Raw genomic sequence first — 21,566 nt, 5'->3', positions numbered from 1 at the left:
CATATGATAATTACAAACACACAGGTCCTCAAGATCTTGAATTTAGTGTTATCTTTCTTTCATCCTGTTGGAAGTACTAAAGAGATTCTAAAGCCAAGATCTGAGAAGACTGTGTGAAGGAAAGGAAAGAGGTTAAATATGCCACCTTTAAAGAATAATGTTCTAAGCAATTTGTTTCCATAGTCAGTTACAGAAATCAAAGCTACTAATGTCAGAACAGCCTAAACTTCCCTCATGGTAGCAGCAGGAGTCATCTGGGCTTTCACTTGTGGTCTTTAAACAATTTTAGTGATGTCTTTGAAGAGGTTTTAGTCACATGACATACACCAAGGCAAAACTACCAGTGAAGTTAATGGGATTCCGCTAAAAATAACAGAAAAAAGTACAGATTGCCAACTGCTGAGTCCTTTTTCTAACACTGGAAGCAAACAGAAGATATTAGTGCTTGTAAGGTGTGCTGGACTCTAGGACAAAGTGGCAGAGGTAAGGCTGCAGAGACATCATCTCTGCAAAATGACTGGGATCTTTCTCCTAAGCTACAAAAGAATCAGGAAAAATAAATCCCAAAGCAAGTAAGATTAAGAACACCCTATAAAGTGACTTCTGCTTTCTAAGACAACTTTGTCAGAATAATTATTAGTGTAAACTGGCTAGTATTTTTTACTCCAAAGGACTTGTATCACCACACCCACATTTCACTGAAATCAATTCTCTTGCAGAGAATGCAAGATCAATGTAAATTATATGCACTAAATATTATTTCAACTCTATGTATTCTACTACTCCTAACTTTGTACTGTCAGTTTAAATTTGACATTTAACTATTAGAATTATTTATTTTATACTCAGTTTAACCCAGTCTCCAGCAATTTATGGACAACACTCAGGTCAGAGGCAAAAAGCAAGAGTTTAGAGACAATCCTCTGCCCCTAGAAAACTAAAGGTCAAAACTGAGGACTCTCTGAAGTATCCTAAATAAAGCAGATAAATCACATTTTCAAGTCAATAGTTATTTCTTTTTTGGGCAATAGATTTATCAAGGTAAATCACGTCACAGATTTTTTTTCCCCCATATTGGTATCTTACTCCAACCTAAATTTGAATTTTAGCAGACTTTAGAAATTAATTTAACATTGAAGCTAAAAGTACTTTACTAATAACACGCAAAAAAAGGCTCAGATAACGCTTTCCAAACTCTGAGGGCATGAAGATGACTTAAAGATTCAAGAGGACTTAAACCTGCCCATAGAAGCAAAACCACCTAAAAGTTTTTAGAAGAACTGGGGCAGGCTCAGGTGGCAGCTCCACTCACAGCATTAGAGCATCACTAAGAAACGCCAAGCGGGAGCACTGCTGGACAGCAGGGGCAGCGCAGGGCACCTGCCACACCAAGCAGATGTTTAAAAAAATATTTGCACTTGCAAGCAGACACAGCAGGAACACAGGGGATCATGCTACCCCAGAAAATACATCTTCACACACACAGCTTCACACAAATATCTGGCACTACACAGAGGTGATACTAACTTGGCAGGAGTGTTGGTTATCACCTAGAAGAAGAGAAAGAGAACAAACAACATCAAAACCAACCACATAGAAAAAAAGTCAACAGATAAGAATAGAAAAGTCTACAAATAAGAATAAAAAGTAAATGTATGCCTAAAAATGCCAACATGATTAAGAAAGGAAAAAATGCAGGGATTATAGTTGATCCACCAGGACTTAGTAGGGTACCATGGCATTTTGGCTGACTGTTGAACATGATCCTTTCGCTCTGCATCCTTAAAAGTACTACTACCAAAGTGAAGGGAGGAGGTAGCAGAGGGAAAAATGGAGGATTTTCAGAGTATATTCTCATACCGAAAATAGTAAATGAGTGGTAGAGACTATATTTTTCTCTTAGATACTGAATATTCAGGGATAACATCTGTTCTCAGGCCAACCTCAGAGCTAGTTTTGCAAGACTGATTTTTAAGTCTTTTACATGCTGGAGAAGATCCAAAGAATACATTCTGTGTAAACCAGTGATGGTGCTTGCACAGCAATTCCAAAGCACCATAACACAGTTGATAAAGCTGGGAGTGCAGAACAGAGTGTGCCCAGTCTGAACTACAGTGCTCTTCCCAATAACTCTTTGTGGTGGTTGCACAAATAGCAATAATGGGCTGTGCTATTTATTTTAACTTCTCCCCCCCAGCTTAGAATACCCATGTTCAGCTCTTTTCTTGGTTGAAGACTAATTAATCCCATTTTGTCCAAAATAAAGAGGAAGAGATCCATGGTCAGTTAATAAACTTTTCTTTTTATTTGGCTGTATGGAATGCTGTTGACAGGACCAGCCACTGAGGATTCCAACTTGCTGCTCTGGCATTTCTGTGTCTGGGACTGATACAAAATACTGGACAGCAAAGCTACGCTGTTAAAGAGTGGCATTCCAAGTGGATTTGGCCCCTCCTGCTTTTTCCTTGCAGAACCTCTGATATCCTACCTATGACCCTTTTGCCTTGGCTCATCAAACAGCACTTTTCATGATTAAGAGGACTCTAATGAGCCAAAGCTGCAGTAAAGGCTTTGCACATCTGCATTTCCATGGTAAAGCAACCACAGATTACCCTCTGCAGCTACTGGTCAGACTCTCAGATTTGAAAATATTCTTCTAGCTTTATAAACTCTACATTAAGCCAAATGTCCTCACAGGAACTGTTAGAAATATATTAGGAACAAGCTGCAGCCTGTAAGCACATCAGTGATCCTATATCCATTTTAGGTGTATGAGAGACAGCTGGACACTATTTGCAATGAAACCAAGTGTAACGGTATAATTTTCTGACTCATCCACGCATCTACCATACATATAAAATAACATTTTCAAGGCAGAACTACCAAACCCCTAAAATACATTAAAGGAATATAAAAATGCGTCCAAAGAAAAGAAACATTATGTGCACACACTAAGAACAGCCCAGTAGTCATGTCTCAGTAAAGATTTTTGAGATGTGAAGAGGCTGCTATAGCTTCCTTCAAAAACAGTAAAGCTTTGCATCTCCTTATGTTTAGGACGTGAAGAGAAAATTCCTCCCAGTTCAGAGTCACACATAATTTTAGTTTAACTCTATATAGGGACATGTCTGGAACACCCAACTTGCTGCTCACAGAGGTCACACAGTAAGAAGCCAGTAACCCAAGCCACCTGGCACGTACTTGTGGCACAGGTATTTATTGCCCTTGACCTACAGTGTGAAAAATAACTTACACAGGAATGAAAAAGATGCATGTTACAAACTATGACTCACTGTTCATATTTATTCATACACTCCAGAGCTTTCAGCACATCACGTTCCACACTCCTACCATGCTATCTTATTTTGCACCTTGGGTCAGAGTGATAAAGCTTAAACGTAAAGTGTATCAGACAAACAGATGCTTTGTTATTCTTCACAGATCAAGGAAGTAATCTCAAAATTAATTTCAGCTTCTTGATAGGATTTTCCAAAGGGTTTAGCTAAACTTGTAACAGCAATTCACACTATTAAGTTTAAATCATCTGGTGAAAAGGGCAGAGAGCTGAAACATACCTTGAGATCACTCCTCATGCTTGAACTTTCTTGCAGCTTTTACCATACAGCTAAGTGCATGTTTGTGAAAGCACAATGAATTCTGTTTTGGAGCACCACAATATCATAACCATGTTGTATTATATAGTAAGAATGCTCCCAGTAAAGACCAGCACTGATTATTCAGTGCTCACAGTGCTTCCTTATTCCCATATACACACTGTGAGATTGAGACTATCATGGATGTCACCAAGTCCCAAAATAGTTACAGGTTCCATGTTTTTCTCCACAGAGCAGGAGGCAAGATACTTCTTCATGGATAACAGTCAAGTGGGAGTGGGAATGATAGCACTATTGAGCTCTGAATTTTCTCTGCATGTCAACAGAGATGTACAGTTCTCTAAATCTCAGAGAAGTTACCAAACAAGACACATTTATTTAGCACTTCTGGACTCTTCGATCTTTTCAGAATGTTCCTGCACAGCAGGATAAGGGTTTTTTATTTTTTTGTTTGTTCATCAGTGTTCCAGATAGTAAAGGCCGACAGCAGTTCCCTAAAATTTCATTCAAACTGAATAGAAAGGCTCAGACTCTCTTTGGTGAGTGATAGATGCAGCTGTGTTGTAATTCTGATAACAAAACAGTCACAATGCTGAGCCATCCAAAATTCAGCCCCTTCACCCTCACCTCTGCAGGTATTAAGGAAGATTATGAACATAGCAGAGAAAAAGACAGCAAGATATACTTCCAGGAAACTCTTTATATTGAAATAAGACAAGAACTGGTATTCTTCAGGAAACTGTAAATTAAGATACAAGTATTCTGAGGTTTATTTTGCTGATCTTGCTTACTAACTGAAATTATTTTTTTAAAGGTAATTGCTTTACTTAATTATCAAGTATGAGAAAGGAGAATAGAATTTTCTCAGATAAGTTAGGATTGTTAATGTTGAGTGCTCAAGAAAGTGGCAGTGAATCATCTAAAATTGCTTGAACCATTTAGAACAGGTGTATATGCTCTTTTGATAGGATGAAATATCCCTACTTTTCTACAGCTTAAAACCTCTTGGTTTTATTTTTGCAAAGAGTTGCTGCAAATGGATATAAAGTACTTGAAGATATGCATTTGCTATCAGACCTTGAGTGGACTGTCAGAATTTTCTGGTTTTCCTTATATAGCCAAGCCCCTCGTGTCAAAAAACCACTTTTCCCCATACTCCTAACAAGAAATTTATCTTCATTAAAAAAACAAAACAAAACAACCCCAAACCACAAATAAACTAAAAAATAAGATTTGCTTGATGATTTATACATGAAGGCAAAAAAATTAGGAAAACCTGTTTCTCCCTGTTTTTTCTCATGTCCTGCAGTCCAAGCTCTTCACTTCACAAACCTACTAATAAAACAGATGACCTGCAATATAGGAATATGGAAAACCTTGACAGCATGGGATCAAACTATCTGGGCAGTATCTGGAGATCATTCTTTGTTATAGAAAAGTTAACATTAAAGCTAACAGATGCAAGACGTTCTTCAAACCAGAGGATTTAAAATATTGCAGTTCTGACTCATTTTGCATAGGAAAGCCAACACATTAAGGCAGGAATTACAGCAGGACGCTCCAGTAGCTGGGTATGTTGGATTTGCTGGTCAAAGCCATTTCTCTCTAGCAAAGCACCAAAGATCAGGTGTGGTTTATAGCAGCTGCTCTGATGTCTGACAGCAATACTTGGTTCTCTGAGACTCCATGCATTAGTTAGAAATGCTGAGTGTCACAACCCTGAGATGAGTACAGTTACTTCAGTCCTAGTGTTCCCCCTCATGCTCTGCTGACTATTGCCAATCCATGCTGCACATCACATACCAACAACCATTATTCTGTAATGGCAATGTGGGTATGTTTTGGGGGCTACTGGTAAATTTAATTATTGATCCAGACTTTAATAATGATTGCTAGACAATGCACAATAGGGTAAGCACCATTACATTCACTGCGCAGCAAGTTCATTACTTATTGAAATAATTAAAGATGTTACCATGTTACCTACCCTCTAGGAAGTCCACCTTCTGAAGCCCTTCGGTTGAGACTCAATTTATGCATCTCAGCCATTTCCCTCAGGGTCTCTGCCGAGTAAAGGCCAATGGGGTTGTTATACTGCCTTGCAGGGCTCAGCTGGTGAGCAGGGCTACTGCCACCAGCCAAAGCAGGGCTTGCTTTGGAACCTAACGGGCTCTTGGCTGGTGAAATGTCAGGAGTCACAGACTGAGAGGACATGGAAGGTCTAACTGTGGTAGTCTTTAGGTAGGTAGAGCTATTTGAAAGGCTGATCTCTTGCTGGTTGAGGTAGCCTGAAAAGGTTCCATTGGTTGCTAAAACACTACCCACAGGCCCAGTCGCCGTGTTAGTTAGAGGGCTGAAGGTTGTTCTGTTGCCATTGATTTCCCAAGCAGGTTCCTGTAGTAGCAAACATGCAGGCCAAGAAAAGAAAAAAAAGAAAAGAGCAATCATAGAACACATGCAAAATAACATATTTGCAATTAATGCTGTAAACATAGTAATAAACTAGCAATAAATAGATTGGGGCCAAAGCATTCAAACTTTCAGGGAAGACTTTCAACGAAGAAATGCATTGTTTCAAAATAAGGAAAGCAAAACCAACTCAGGCATTTTTTTACTAGGTTTTAGTTGAAATCAACAAATAAAGCTTAACATTAAGAGAGCATTTGCTACTAGTCAACCTCACAGCAATAATTACATATTAAGGCAACACTGTCCATTAATTTCCAGGATAATTAAGAAATCTTAAAAAAAATGTCTTGAGGTAAGAATAATTTTAGATCATGTATAACCATAGAAGTCAATGCCATTATTATAAAGACACAATGATTCTAAACCACACCATTCTGTTGTCTGTGAGTGCACTTCAGGTTATGGAAATAATGCACTGCTTTCCTGGGCTCTGGTTCATGCTGATCAGGCCATGCAGCAGGGTTAGCAGAGACACCAACAGGACTCAAGAAAAGGTACTGCTCCATGGAGAGGCTGCTCCCATGCTGATCATTCCTGCCTCACTTCCACTTGAGGGAATGTGTGCTTGAGAATGTAAGAGTGTGTGTGATCCTACAGCCCTGTCCCAGATAATATTCCTGACTGGGAGAGCAGCAGGTATTGCCTTACCCAAATGAATCTCTCCCACATTACCTATACCCATAGAAGTCTGTGCTGGTGCTCAGATTCAAAACAATCTGCCAAAAACTCATCCTGGAAAAAACACAGTCCAATACTTGAGTTTTCATAAATGATTCACTATAAATACACCTTAGTGAAACCAAAATAAGGGGTGATATCAAAAAAAAGAAAAATGCTCACAGTTAAGAGGCTTGCTGCAGTCCAGCTCAGGGGACAGGGACTGACAGGGGACATCATCCTGAAGCAGGAAAGGACCCCACAATCTGGCCTTGATAATAGCCAGTTCAAGAGCAGGTGGTGGAATGTTTCGCCTCATTCATTAGCAATGCAACCATCATCTTTAACACCATGCATGAAATACAAGTCTGAGAATAATTTGGCCTCTGATTCTATGCTTTCGCTAGAATTGGTTATCATTAATGTAATTTACTAATTTTGATACTATGGTTCACAAGAAAAATATTTTTATTGCCCTTTTGGATTTTTCTATATTGCATGTATAAATTTAGGGAGCATACATTTGAAAAAAAAATCAAGATAATATGCCTTGATTAATTAAAATTTATTGAAAAAAACCCCTAAAGGTCTAAGGATATAAGTAATCATAACATTAAACACATTTAAGACATGCTGAATCAAAAATGTAAGGGAGATAAAATTAACTAAGACAATTTTTCTTATTGATAAACAGGAAGAGATTTTAGCTGGCATTAATAGCTGCCTGAGGCTGTAGAAACAGATAATCCTAAAAGCATTTTCAGACCATGTCTTTTTAAATAAATACATTTGCAATACATACTTTGGTTATTATACCCTAAAACTGAAAACAGCAAACAACGATCCCTTCCAGTGGCCTATTGAAAACTTCTGGATATCATTAAGAAAACAGAAAACAGGGCTTCTCTCTAAAAATGTGTTCAAAAAGAGGCAAAATATGTTCAAAAATTAAGTAATCACTTGGGCAAACCATTTTTACATGCCAGCACAGAGGGACAAAACAATTATTAAATAAAAAATAAACACAGATGTAATAGAGAAGAAAAGGATATGCTGGAGTTATATTCATTTGTTACCCTGAAAACTCTGTGGCTTTTAGTTAACTGTGGGTTTCTTCCTACACCCCAAGATAAAAGGACATGCAAGGAGAGCTGATTGTAAAGTATCCGTTTCAACTGCTGTTGAGAGAAATGCCACTTATTTCCTTAGCCTTAATGCATTTTCATAGTCTTGGTGTTACTGGACAGTAACAATAGGCAAAGGGAAAATTACAAGGACAGCTGTAAAAAATGATGGCCGATGATTTTGCTCCCTTTTGGCACAAATGGAGTTATGATTTTGCTCCTTAAATGATCTCTAGCTGGAATACCAGCATACTGGCAAATCAGAATGAGAATTCTTAAGAAGCCAGCAGCACCAGGTTAGCAATCTCCATATTGAGTTCATATCATGGATAGTTTTAGGGTAGTTATTTTCCCTGTGTTGTGAGGGAAAAAATGGATGAGACAGCAAGTGTCTAAGGGAGTGGCTGTACTTCTAAATAATTACTGCCCCCTCATCAGCATATTTAGCTCTTCCCTTTACTAACAAACAAAAAACCTCTGATTCAGTTTATTGCTGGGAGAATATTGTAGAATTATTTTTTGTCTCCAGTTCAGTGTCAAAATCAGATCAATGCAGAATTTCAGAACCCATTTCTGACTGTGAAGGGCAAATGTCTAACACTGAGCAGCAGCACTGAGCTTTCAGCATTGCATCACATGAAATGCAGCCAACAATAACAAACGTTTCCCTGTTCCCCATCTCTCATCCCATTCTATTTCAGTGGCTGGAAAAGCAAGCTGACATTTCCAGCTCCGGGAGTCAGATGCTACCCCTCCAGCCGACCAGGAGAGGAGGCTCTGACACTGAGCAATGGGCTTCCCTTCAGAAAGATGTGGGCTCGTGCAGCAGTCCCTTACTGCGGGAGGAAAACCGCGTAATGTCAGGGAATGAGCTTCCAACTGATAAATGTAGAGAAGTCTCAAACCTTTTGAAATAGAATCAGCTAGGAATCAGCTCAATTTCCATTCTGAAGTATTATTATTTGTTTATAAAAATCCAATTTCTATGAAAGGCAACTGTTCCTTCTTATGTATCAGGGAAGTGAGAAATACATTTAGACTGGGAGATACAATACCAGGTTTTGCAGGTTCTCTCCCTTTGACAAATCATTCTCTATTTATCTATTGCTGTGACCCTACAGTCATTACTCACCTCTTGCACTTCAGAGAGAACAACTTTAACAGTATACCAGTGATTTTGACCATCACCCAACATTCTCAAGAAGCAATTGTTGCTCTAAATTTTTTAGAGGATAAAGGGAATGGAGGCATCATGGCACTGAATGACTCTGTGCAATAACATGATCAGACTGCTTTTGGCTGAGCCAGCGTCTCCATCCTGTACTCAAAAAGTCAGTCATCCCTATCTATTTTCTCTTAGACACATAGGCTCCCAAATTTGGCAGGAAACAAATCGTAAGTATGACAAGATGCTCACTCACTGGGACTCCAAAATAAGTGTTGTCAGAAGTGTTTCACAGAAAGCACAACACATAGCCATATTATTAGAATTAACAAGGCTGTCAATACCTTCATGCAAATGAACAAATGTTAAAGCCATGCTTAGCCCTAAAACACCAGCTTGAATGTTCTGAACTGCACTGAGGTGAATCTTCACTTGTGTTGTGTCCCGTCTGAAGAGCTGCAGGAACACACTGACTGATTGATGGCTTAGTTTAAATCCTTGGACTCAAGCTTACTCCTACTGTTATTTGAATGCTTTCAACATTAACTATGCCCTTTCTTCCAGCTATGCCCCACCTGTGCAAAAGACTTCACTAAATCAAAAATATTTGACTAAACTAAATGAAAATTGTTTCTAGTTTGAGATTTATGTCAGGTATACTGAAACTGAAAAGCAATCAAACCCTACTTCCAATAATAGCCCTACATACTTATGGTTCCAGAACCTGTATCATCTATAACATTGATCAGCTTTGTGAAAGAATGACTGATCTTTGTGAAAAAAGTATGCTTATTTCCCTAAAACAAAAATAAAAACAACAAAAAAACCAATGAACAGTGAAAGAAGTGCATGCTTGAAAATTAGTGGAAGCTGCAATCAGATCAGCAGTATTGTACAAGAGATTTATGGTTTTAACTAGACACTGAAGTTGCACATGCAGATTGTTTAGCTAATGTTGCCACGCCTTAACCTTAACCAGAGAAGGGTGAGGAAAGCTTCTCATGATGTATGAGGATGACACTGTCACGACTGTCTTGTAATGCAGTCTTTTGCTGATTTTTAAAAAATACCATCAAAATCATTTAATGTGAACCATCAGTCTATCTAAACACTGTCAAGCAGAGGTGTGGAGGTGACTTCTGCCTGTGTGTCACAGAATTCTTCATTTGTACAGTGATACTTGTTACTAGAAATAATAAAGGGACAAGCAAAGAAACCTTGCTTTTTAAGCGTATTTACTGTAACACAGCTTACTGCCAAATCATTGATAGAGGCATTACACTACCTCTATCAGTAAAGTATCTTCTGGATTTTAAGACTTCTCTGAGAGCTCAGTGCCTTTTTTCCTTCCAAACAATGCCCAGAGAATAATTCTTCTTCACTTAAAACTTACTATTAGTGTAGACAAGTGACACAAGTGTCATTCCTCTTGACCTGCAAAGGGTCCAGCACTCTGATGTTACCTCTTCCTCTGGGTGAAAGGCCCTACACTTAAGATCTTCCTGAATACTACAGGATAACCTGTTTCCCACCATACCTTCCCCTGGATGCCACCCTTTTCTCTAAAAAGGTTCCACTAAAGCTTTTTTCCAGCTGCTGGTACTTCCTGCAGCTAGCTCAGAAAAGGCTCAGAAAAGGCTGCCTCCAGCAGCTCCTACAAACCTTTACTGAGCACCTTGCACAGAATTCTCAAACATAAGACAGCAAGCTTCTGAAAATGGGTTGAGTCTTTTGATCCTCATCTCTCTCAGAAGGGCTAGAATAGGAAATGTAAAGTGTCTTTATGGCTTTCATGCCAAGGGGTCTTTATGTGCCTATGGAGGAAGGAGACAAAAATTTTCATACCTGTGCAGGTGCTATAGAGCCCCAAAAGGTAGCTGTCAATCTCATGTTGGTGAATAACTCTGATGAGACACATCTACTCACTGCCTTGAGTACACTGACACTGACAGCATTCTGGGTGGGTCTTCAGGGAAAATGAGAACTCCTTCCGTTTCCTGTCCCTATCACTTTGCTGGGGCAGTCAAACACCAGTTTAACCAAAAGAATGATTCATTGCTTTTGTTCTAGGAATTTCACAGTACTGTTGTTGACTCTTGCAATAAGTTCCTCCAAAATAACTTATAAAATCCTGATATAAACAGAAACAACTCTGAGCAAGATAAATTCTTAATTTCATCTTCCCTTGCCAAAAAAGTTTACAAGATCCAGTCTGAAAAAACAATTTTTGCCTCAACTAATAAATGGCCAGTCAGGTTAATTTAAAATTTCACAAAACAAAATTGAATCAAATTATTCGCCCCAGGTGCATTTTCTTCTGCTATTTTGAACCTATTTGCAGCAGTTTCAGGGATGATGTTAACACCTCTGCTCTGAATTTGGAAAGCATAGAGTTTATAAAACTTACTTAAAATTGATCTATGGATGTTAGAACTGCCAAAACCAGAAGAAAATCATCTAATTCCCTACGTATTTTGATCTTTGGTGATTTTTATTTATATGCATGCTAGAAATGAAACTGGCACAGACAGCAGGGATAAGTCGCAGCAAGGGAAACTTTAGCTCCTGTCCATTTATCTAATCAAATGCAACAGCAATACAAATGTTCTGCCCAGACCTTGAAGTTAGGGATATATACACCATCTTTTAGGTACTCCTGCCCCTCGGTGTCTCCAAAGATGGAGAAGATGGGTTGCCAGGTACAGTCAGTGTTTATTCTAAAATGAACATTTATTTTATGAAAGATGATGTGCTTTGACAATGGAAGCCAAGCCATTCATTTCCTCTGCCACTTGCTGTTATTCATTAAATTGACTTATCCTCTTTATTTTTTATTCTCAGGTCTTCTGAACACCATGATAAGAACACTATACGATGTGAGTTTTCAAATGCCCTCACGTCCTCTTTCCAAATCAGTGTCACTTCAGTTGCAGCCAGGATTTGGATAGATTGAGGCACAGTCTAATGGTTCTTCCCAACAATCTACGAAAGCAAATGTAGATTTTTGAGAATCTTTAGTGGCTTCTTGTTGCTAAGATGAAAACAGTTGCTCAGAATTGGTTAGACCAAATCACATCAGACAACAGGTGGATGTATTGGTCCTGCTAATCAAAAACTAGCAAAATACAAATCACTAATACATTGCCTTGCAGCAGTTTTGATGCCTGTGCATTCACTCAACCTTTAATTATTTGAGGCAGGCAGAAGCTGTTTCCTGTAATAGATATTTACCTTCACCACAGCAGATAGAAACGGTATTCACTCTGGCCAAGGAGAAATGTGTCACTTACCTTCTGATGGGGAATTACAGCCCTGGGAGAGTCAATTCTGGGAGCTGTGGTTGAAACTGGCACTGGTCGTTTAGATCTGGGGATTAAAAAAAGAAAATAAAAGAGATGTGCAATCTGCACTCCTATTTTTCAGCTCTGATTTCATGCCAAAAAGCTGCTACAGTAGGACTGACAGGCATAGTCTAGACTTTTTCTGTCCTACATCCTCATTTACAAAGGTATTAAATGAGACAAAAAATTTGAGAAAGTTTCTCTGAATGATGAAAATCCACTAGTTATGGAAGTAACCTGTGACTTTGGAGACCATCTGCTTTCCAATACTTGTGACAAATTGCATTTTCATAGGAAAGTCAGATAAATTCAACTAAATAAATTCAAGTTTGGGCAGCACTCTGGAAAAAGAGACTTAGAGGTGTTTTAAAATGCAGAGGCTAAACTTTGGTGCTGAGGCATCTCAAGATAACTCCTCAGAAGATTATTATTTATTATTTAATAGCCTCAACTGTACAACTATAACTGCAATTACTTAAACCTCTCTTCAGGAAGAAACCTGGGCTTCACTTCAGACAATTGAGTTTCACAATGAGCAGAACACTACTGAATTGGCCACTCCAGGTGCCTGTCTTTCACCTGTATTTGACAAATATATATCCTTGACCATTTAAAAAGCCAAAAAAATGCTCTGAAAACAAACAGTTTGCCCTTTCATTGGAATAACAAAGAGAGCACAGTGGCACATGTCACCTGAAGCATTTCTACTATGCCCAGGTAAGTGAAGATGATGTTGTGGGAGGTGTTTTGAGAATCTGCCTAGTGGTGGAAGTTCCCCTGAAATTGTTCCAGTACATATGGGATCACCAGAAAAAAGGAAACTAAAACCAAAAAGAGTCAAAAGAATGAGAATTATACAAGTAATATCCTATTTCCAACCTACAGATCAGGCTGGTGCCTCAAATTCTCATCTTTAAAAGTACACTGCAAAATTAGGACAGGTACAAAAATGAAATAAAAATACTTAAAAGCTCACAAATCAAGTAGAAGCAGCTACAACATTTGGAATTGTTTGCTTTAGACAGGAGATGAAGAAGGGAAGACGTTGCAGAGGCTTAGAAAATAATGAATGGTAGAAAAAGGGAAATAAAACTACTCTTGTGGACATTGAATGAAATTGAAAAGACAACACATATAAAATTGATAAAGGAAAACATCTTTTTCTAGAGAACTTGATTAACCTGAGGTGAAACTCATTGTTACAAGACATCATTGAGACTATGAGAAGAGCAGAGTATCAGAAAGGATCAAACAGTTACACTTAACAAGAAAAAAATCCCAAGAGCTGCTTTAGACTGGGTATAATAAGTAAATATACAGACTCTCATTTTTCACAGCACAGCTCAAAAGACCTTCTGTGTGAGGTTCATTATTTCCTTACTGAGGGCTGTGCTGCACCTTCCTCTGAAATACTTACCAGGGGCATCTATCAGAGAGGGAAAGCTGAGCTCAACAGGAACAGGGCTCATCCCCAGCGGCAATCCCTGCATTAATACCCAGCTTCACACTGAGCTCTGGGTTTAACTTTAGCTGCCACACTTAACATTTTTTTCCATAAGCTGTACTGAACATACAAAAAAAGACCACCTAGGAAAAAGGAGTAATCCTTACAGGAATGGGAAGATTTCCACTTAGAAGGTATAGAAATTTTGCTACTTTGAGAGCTGAAAACAAAGCTGATGTAACAGATGCCTACCTTACAAGCAGGTACTATGAAAAGGAATGCATTCTGAGAAAACAATGAAAACTGGCATTTTGTTGAACAATGTGTAATTAACCTGTGAAATTCACTGACAAAGTATTCCTGAAACAACGGGCTAGAAAACTCTAATTCATACCCACAGCTGAAATACATCACAATATACTCCCAAGATATAATTATCTGAGAAACAGATACCTTCAAATTCTAAGAATAAGAGCTACTCACTAACTGCCTGAAACAAACTTTCCTCAGGCAAGTTATCTTCCCTCAGGAATGAATGCCATACTCTTCCTCCAACCACTTTAGCTTAAAAAGAGAAACGATAAATTGTATTTATGAGACATGCACATGTATCATGAAAGACAGCTAAAAGGAGAAAAAAAATCAACTGCAGCTCATAAAACAGGGTAGCTGAAAACTGACAGAGACAGTTTATGAACACACAAAGATTTAGGGGATGATTCTGTTCCTCTTTCCACTACTGTAATTTCTGAGTACACCCAGTTATTTCTGTGAGGTGACACTGGTGGCCCTGGGCATACCATGTTAAGTGTCCCCCTGCTCTGCTCACTGATGATGAATTTTAGTGCCAGAGTTGCTCAACACTGTAAATGCGGTTTGCCACATACAGAGGTCAAGCAAACAACCACACACTGCATGTTTGAAGCTTAACTGGAAAACAGTTGTATTGCAGCAAAAGAATTTATTTTCCAGACTATTCTGTCACTTCCGATGTTTGGAGTATGTTTAGTTTTTCCTCTCTCATAACCTGCCCGCAGAAGATGATGCTAAAAAGCTACATTTCTTCCACAATAGTGATAAAATACATCTGTCATTCACAGTGTTAGCCAAGATTTGTATTTGACACCAACTTGAAGATTTCAAGATGTTGCTTGAAAATGATGTTCCTACACAGCTCTGACTTGGATGTTTACAGCTTTGATATTTAAAAAGAGCATAATGAGGCGTTCTAGATCTAGCAGAGGCTTGCACCAGAGAAAAGGGCACAAGAGGTGAAATCAATTTGTGGAATGAAATTGTATGCACTGGCAGAATAAAGTGATTATTTACATAAGAGTCATTACTCCTCCAGGAAAAACATCTGCAAGTTCAGAACATTCTTTTTTTCCTCCCTCTCTTGCTAGATTGATCAAATCCTGCAGCAACAGAAGTTTGCTTTTCAAGTGACGATGGTGCTAGAGCAAACATTTATGTCCAGGTATACATTTTAATCCACCGATTGCAAAATTATTTTATTCCAAATACTTGAGGGTGTGCCTGCTCAGTAGGGCTATGAGAAGGGTGAAAGCCCACATTTCACAGATGACTGTGATAATTTTAGATTTGATGTTGAAGTTTTTCATCAGGATTCTTTTTCTTAGGCATTTAATGTGATTTCAACTTTTAGACATTTTCTTCTACATTTTCCAAGTTAAAGATGGAAACAAAAACCTCATTTCAAAATGAAAACTTGGAACAGTTCTAATGATTACCAAATACATAATTCTCGTATTTTTTTAAACTCTTCTCATTGCCACAGATACACCTCTTCTCTCCCTCAGTGCTAGTTCTGTTTTTTAATGAAGTTCAAAACCAAGATGGATGTAGTTTTGCAAAGCAGTTCGCTTTTGATAGCACTGCTCAAATCACTGCTAGAATTTCTACTCGTCCCCACCTAAATAGGTCTTTAATTGAAGAGCACTTGACTTCAATCCTGGTGTTTTTGTCCTCACAACAAAGGTTTATTTCAAGTCAACTGCACTGAGAAGTGCAACTGCTGCCTAAGTCAACTGCCTGCCGAAGAAAAGGCTGCAAAGGAGTTCTGTGATGCTCTATCAGTTTAAATTGCATCCTCAGGGGAGCACAATATTGTACTTGAAAAGAGGTGACTTGATCTAAGAGATAATAGCTCTTTTTCATCTTCATGGGGCTTTTTTCTATTTCATATCTTCACCAGTCAGTGTCTATCTTTACTAATTCTCAGGACAACTAAAATCAACACTTCTTTTACAGTACGCTTTTTCATTTGTCATTTTATGACACATGAGCACTTATTTACCACGTCTTGAATATCTTAATAATTGTATCCTAGTGTTTCAACTTCTAGAAAATGAAAAGGCATCAAGTGCATGGAAAGGTAATAAAACAGATTAAATTAGAGTTAAAAATTTTGCATACTTTAGCTATCACCTAGCTGAAATGGAGGCATTCTGGAGTGGAGCAGGTAAGCACAGAGCAGGATGTAAAACAAAACATGTAGAATAGCGCTTCTGATATATATATAATATGTTTTAATGCATTAATATCCCTGAAAATTTGCTGGAATGATGATGGGAGTGTCTAGGAGAGATGTAAAAAGATAAAGTATTACTTACGGTTATCAATTTGAGGTGTCCATTTAGTAAGTGCTAAGATATGAATGTGCCAGTTAAATTTTCAGCTGACCAGTGAATTAGGCAGCCAAACAAAAGCTGCTACTTGTTTCTAAATCTTGCACAGAAAATCTTGAATCCCATGATACCATGGTGTAATTCTCTGTCCCAGGGCTTGATGCCTGGGACAGCATCAAGCCCTCTTAGTGACTTCTCACTGTCACTCTTAGTGACTGCAGTAAGAATCACAAAGACAAAGCCCTGAACATTTCACAGTACATCAAATACAACTGTGATCACTCAGGGCCTAGGATCAGACCTGCTTTCCCTCTCCCAGGGTATCATCTGAGCCTGCAATAAAATTGAAAAATACTTCCACCAGCATTTTTGCTCTCTACAGATCAATGACAAATGCAAACATTAGCATTTGGTTGGATGACTGATTCACTACTTATTTCCCTGCATTATGTTTCACTCAGATTGCAAGTTGGGCAATTACACTTTCCAGACCTCATGTTCATGTCCACAGTACCATAAAGACAAAAGCTTGTTAGGCATAGAGGGTATCAGCCCAAAAGGGAGCAGCTATCCAATAAAAAAAGCGGTTTGGAAGTAGGTAATACCTATTTTCCCTTAAAAGGAATCTGAGTCAGAGCCAACCACAGACATTAAGGGATAGAAAGGCAAAGTGAAAAAGACAAAGCCTTGGAGATTTTTGCAAAAGGGAGGAAAGAAAGCGAACTGAAGCCAGTATGTGAAAAGATGAAGTTTTTCCAAGGCTCTCCTGATCTCTCTTTGACCCTCTCTACTTCTCTGGCACCTGCACAGTCCCTGTTGTATCCTCCTAACTCCTCCCCTGCTGTGGAAAATCCCTCCTTTCCTGAACTGCTCCACATTCTGCCCTCCAGCTTGTTCCCTCCTGAATGGAGCCACTGGCTGCCAATGCCTCCATCTGCTCTTAATTGACTTGGTACTGACCCTAAAATTCCTCCATCCCAGCAGCTTCTATGGGCAAACAGGGAGGCTATCCAGTATCCCTGCAGCTCTACCCTGGGGGTGACAGCTATCCACAGTGTACCAAGTATGAATGCTGAGCACATGCCTGGCACTCACCCAATATACACAGCAAGCTCCAAGGAGCGTGGACACCTTTAACCTCCAAGGAGTGCAGATACCTTTACTCAGGCAGGTTATTTCTCTGTCTCCTTCTTCTTGTCTTCGCACTGTTTTTAAACCATTTCCAAAATTCTCCTCTACATATTGCTATTGAAAACTTTTCGCACTGTTTTTAAACCATTTCCAAAATTCTCCTCTACATATTGCTATTGAAAACTTGGGTAAGCCATAAAAAAATGTGAATTCTGACCAAGGAAATGTAATTTCATTACAAAACTTGTTTATGCTGTCATGGTTGAATTTGTATGTTTATTGCCATTAACAATGTTGAAGAAATACATTAATTTATACCAAATTTATGTGCAGCCCAGTGCAGACAAACCCACAATACTCCTGAAATATTCAAAAAATTGGTATGGATCATAAATAGGAAGCCACTAGTCTCACATAAATTGGTTAATTGCACAATTTGCATTGTCTAGATATAGACAATGTCGGTTCGGAATCAAAAACTGAAATGCAGTCTGATTTATCATAGGGATCAAGGCTTAATAGCATAAAAACTTCAGATACAGCAGCTCACTTGGAACCTAAAGTTTGGCATAACTATTTATTATTAATGATTTAAGAATTAGATTGATTACTTATAATTACTGAGAGATGCTAAAAAAAATTCTACTGAAGGTAAACATATAAATAATAAAAAGACTTGTTCATTTAAGATCATCAGAAAAAATGTGCCCAGTGCTCAGCACTGATGTGCTCCAGCAACCACAGCACAGAGCTGTCCAACAGCCAGGCTAAACAGACCTTGGTTATCACTGCAAGAAACAATGGGTTGCCAATAATTAAGAGTTTGTTGGTGAAACAAAAAATTAGGGCAGACAGCTTTTATAGAGGTTGATGGGCAAGAAACACCATGGTGAAAAGGATCCAAATGAAACCAAAAAACCCATAGACACAAATAACATTTACAAGACTTATCTAGTAAAGCCTCAGTGTTTTACCTGATTAAAAAGTTCCTCATTCCACTTCTAAAAAATACTTTTTTAACCATTCCAATCAGACTTAAGTGTGTAATTTACATTTTTCCATGACTGTACTTAAGCTAATCAGCATTAACAAGAAAAGGTCCCAGCCTGGACAGACTGTGACCTTGCTGTCTATTGTAACATTTTGGCTACCGTGTCTATTTCCTCCTTGCAGAAAGCAGGCAGGAACTGTTTGTCTGAAAGACTACAACTGCCACATTTATTTACTAAACTGTGTCAGTCCACTGACTTTGGTGAGATGGGCCCATGGTACCCATCTTGACCTTTCCATGGTGAGTGAAATGTAATATGTGAAAGAATTCACATGGAGATTATCTTTAGGGAATCCAGAAAATACTTCTCACATAAAACAATGAATTTTAAACTCACCTCTAAGATGGTATTGGGGGGGGAAGAAAAAAGTGATGTGCACTCTGAGAGCAGTTCTAATCCCTAAGCAGAATCTTGCTGCAACAAAAACTTCTCTGCCCTTTAAAGCCTTGGCACATATCCACAGTTTCCAGGCTCTTTTCTAAAACTAACAAGGACACTTTATGCAGGGAGTGTGAATAGCAATCCACTAAATTAAACTGCTCATATAAGGAATCTATTTGTGTTTATTCCAGTGACTGACATTGATACCTTATTTCATTTTCCATGGGAATAGCAGCACTAAATGTTACTACTCACAGAGAGTAGCTCACAGTCCTGTCCTAATGACAGCCTGACATCTGTAAAAAAATCCTCCTGTCCTCTCATAGCTGCATACAGAGGCAATGGGGCACACAATGGGAATCACCTCTATTTCACACAGAGTGAGGGAGGACCAGCTCCCTCAGTAATACAGTGTAGCAGCAGCGGGATGTGTCTTTTTTAATGCTTTAAGCATACAGAACCACCAGAAGGAAGGAAAAAACCCTTGACCATTCGTGGCAGATGACTTAAAAGTTCTACAGTTACACGTGTAAGCAAAATAAGCTAACTAGTATGGCATGTCATATCCACCATTAGTGGTTTTTTCCTTCTAATCTGCTTAATATTTTGAATAGGCCAACTCGTTCAGACCATGCTTTCATCAATACTGTATATATAGTTCCAATTTACCCTGAACTGGGACAGATACCATCTTTTAATCCTTCTGAGCATAAATACAGCCGTATTCTGGTTCTGATTTAAATGTGCCCATCAGCAGACCTAAAACATGCACAGAATTGGTTACTACACCCAGCATGAGACAAAAGAAAGCAGTTTACAATAACCACTGAGTTTCCCCTGCTTGCAGTTTGCTGTCACCACATGCTTTATTTATAGTAGGCCTGAAATAAATACTGCAGGATCAGCCATCTTTTGGTGCTGCACAAAAAAGGAAAGCTATTAAATATTTACCATAAGTCTCTCATAGCCTCGCCTCTGACAATTTCCCTTTCAGTAGAGAAAAGAATTATTTAGCTCATGATTTTCCAGCAAAAGACAGGCAATTGTGACTGTCTGAAAGCAAAGGTAGCATCACTGGCATGTCCTGGGAGGTGGAAGTTTTGTCAATGTGCACCCTGCACAGAAGTCTCCACCTCCCCTGCTCCTCTCCAGCAGCACAGAGTGATGCCAAAGCAGAGCCTTAGAGTGACACAGGAATGTTTGTGCCAGCAGAATGAGGCACACTCATGTTACAGCACTTTCCAAAACTAAGCCAGTACATTTGGTGAATCCTTTCCAAGAAGGCTGATCAGATTACTTGAGTTATGTTGCGGATGCTCCAGTGAAACATGCTGACAAATAAAGCTGCTCTCTTGTATTTACTGTGCATTTAAGAAAGAAACCCATTTGTACGAAATAAATTTAGTTTGCATGCATTTTGTTTTTCACTGTGAACTGAATATTGGACAATCCAATGTTTATGGCCTAATATCTGTGGGACAGACACAATTAAAGATGAACTTTGACTGGCCTAGAATTAAAATGCCTGAGGGCAGCTGTGTAGCTCAAGTAACGGATTAGAAACTGATCCTGAAAAATGACTGAGAACTGAACTCCAGGAGGTCACAAAAAGACTAAAAGCAAAGCAATGTCTTTTTTCCACCCCAACCCAGGCCATTAGAGAGTATGATCACAGCTTTCCACAGCATAGTCCAGCAGAACCAGCACCAATCCCCCCACCCAGTACACTTAAAGCAATGTGGTTTCTAAGGAATTAGTATCAGCCTGGTTTCCCCTGAGTGCCTCATGGGAGTTCTGCTGAGTAATAATGCACAGTGCCAAAGACACTTTTCTTCTCCTCTCACTGCTGCTCTTTTCTTCAGCAAAAAAGAATTCACTTCCTAAATGTACTTTGTCTTCTAATCCTAATGAAGCAGTGCTAATCTAGAGGGTCCCAGACATTGCCACATCACTGGATCACAGGTCCCTTTCTCCAGGCATGGTCCAAATACCTCAACTTCCCGGCACTTGCCTGTCTGCATCTTTTTGATTCCCAGAAACAGCAAAGGGAGGCACACAGCAGGCTCTAGAGAATTCAGCAGCCAGACAATGCAGCTCAAGCCACTAACAAGTTCTGGCTGCCTGATCAAATCTCTGGCATAGCTGGTGAGACTTCCAGTCTAATTTTGTGGGTTTATGTGAAAATATAGCATGGTTGAGCTGATGGGTACAAATTAAAGAGGGAGTTTAGGGAAGGCAGCTGTCAAAAAACACTTGACATGTACAAATTCCTGAAGCCATGGGTGAAATATGGAGAGCTCCACTCAGGCCAGCACTGAACATTTATGGAAGGTCTACGTTAGTGTGCCTTTAACAGTGCAGGTGCTACTTGAATTAAAACTAAGTTCATAAATGAAATCACAAAATCCCACAGTTCAGCCAGGCAAGTATGAATGGGGGCTCTTAACACTTCCTTTTTTTCTATGATTGATGCCTTGCAATTGGTCCTGCACAAGTGCTGACACATGTACAGCTTTTCTTGATAGCCAAATTAAAACAAT

At 38.9% G+C, this 21,566-nt stretch overlaps 1 protein-coding gene across 7 annotated transcripts in view; it reads right to left on the bottom strand.

Annotated features, from left to right (window-relative positions):
* The window catches only part of LDB3 (LIM domain binding 3), a 112,992-nt gene that overhangs the window by 50,708 nt on the left and 40,718 nt on the right, over nt 1–21,566 (bottom strand). For 4 of the 7 annotated variants that reach the window (XM_084210669.1, XM_084210666.1, XM_084210667.1 and 1 more), the window contains exons 4-5: nt 12,320–12,395; nt 1,528–1,550 (exon numbers count right to left, since the gene is read on the bottom strand). In XM_084210669.1, coding sequence (XP_084066795.1) covers nt 1,528–1,550; nt 12,320–12,395 — 99 coding nt within the window. Of the gene's footprint in view, nt 1–1,527; nt 1,551–5,601; nt 6,009–12,319; nt 12,396–21,566 lie in introns of all 7 variants that reach the window. The other 3 variants (XM_084210664.1, XM_084210663.1, XM_084210665.1) reach the window with 1 other exon arrangement.

This window comes from Fringilla coelebs (assembly GCF_963513975.1).
Source record: "Fringilla coelebs genome assembly, chromosome: 8".
Classification (NCBI taxonomy): Eukaryota; Metazoa; Chordata; class Aves; order Passeriformes; family Fringillidae; genus Fringilla; species Fringilla coelebs.
This window is presented reverse-complemented; position numbering and strand designations above follow the sequence as displayed.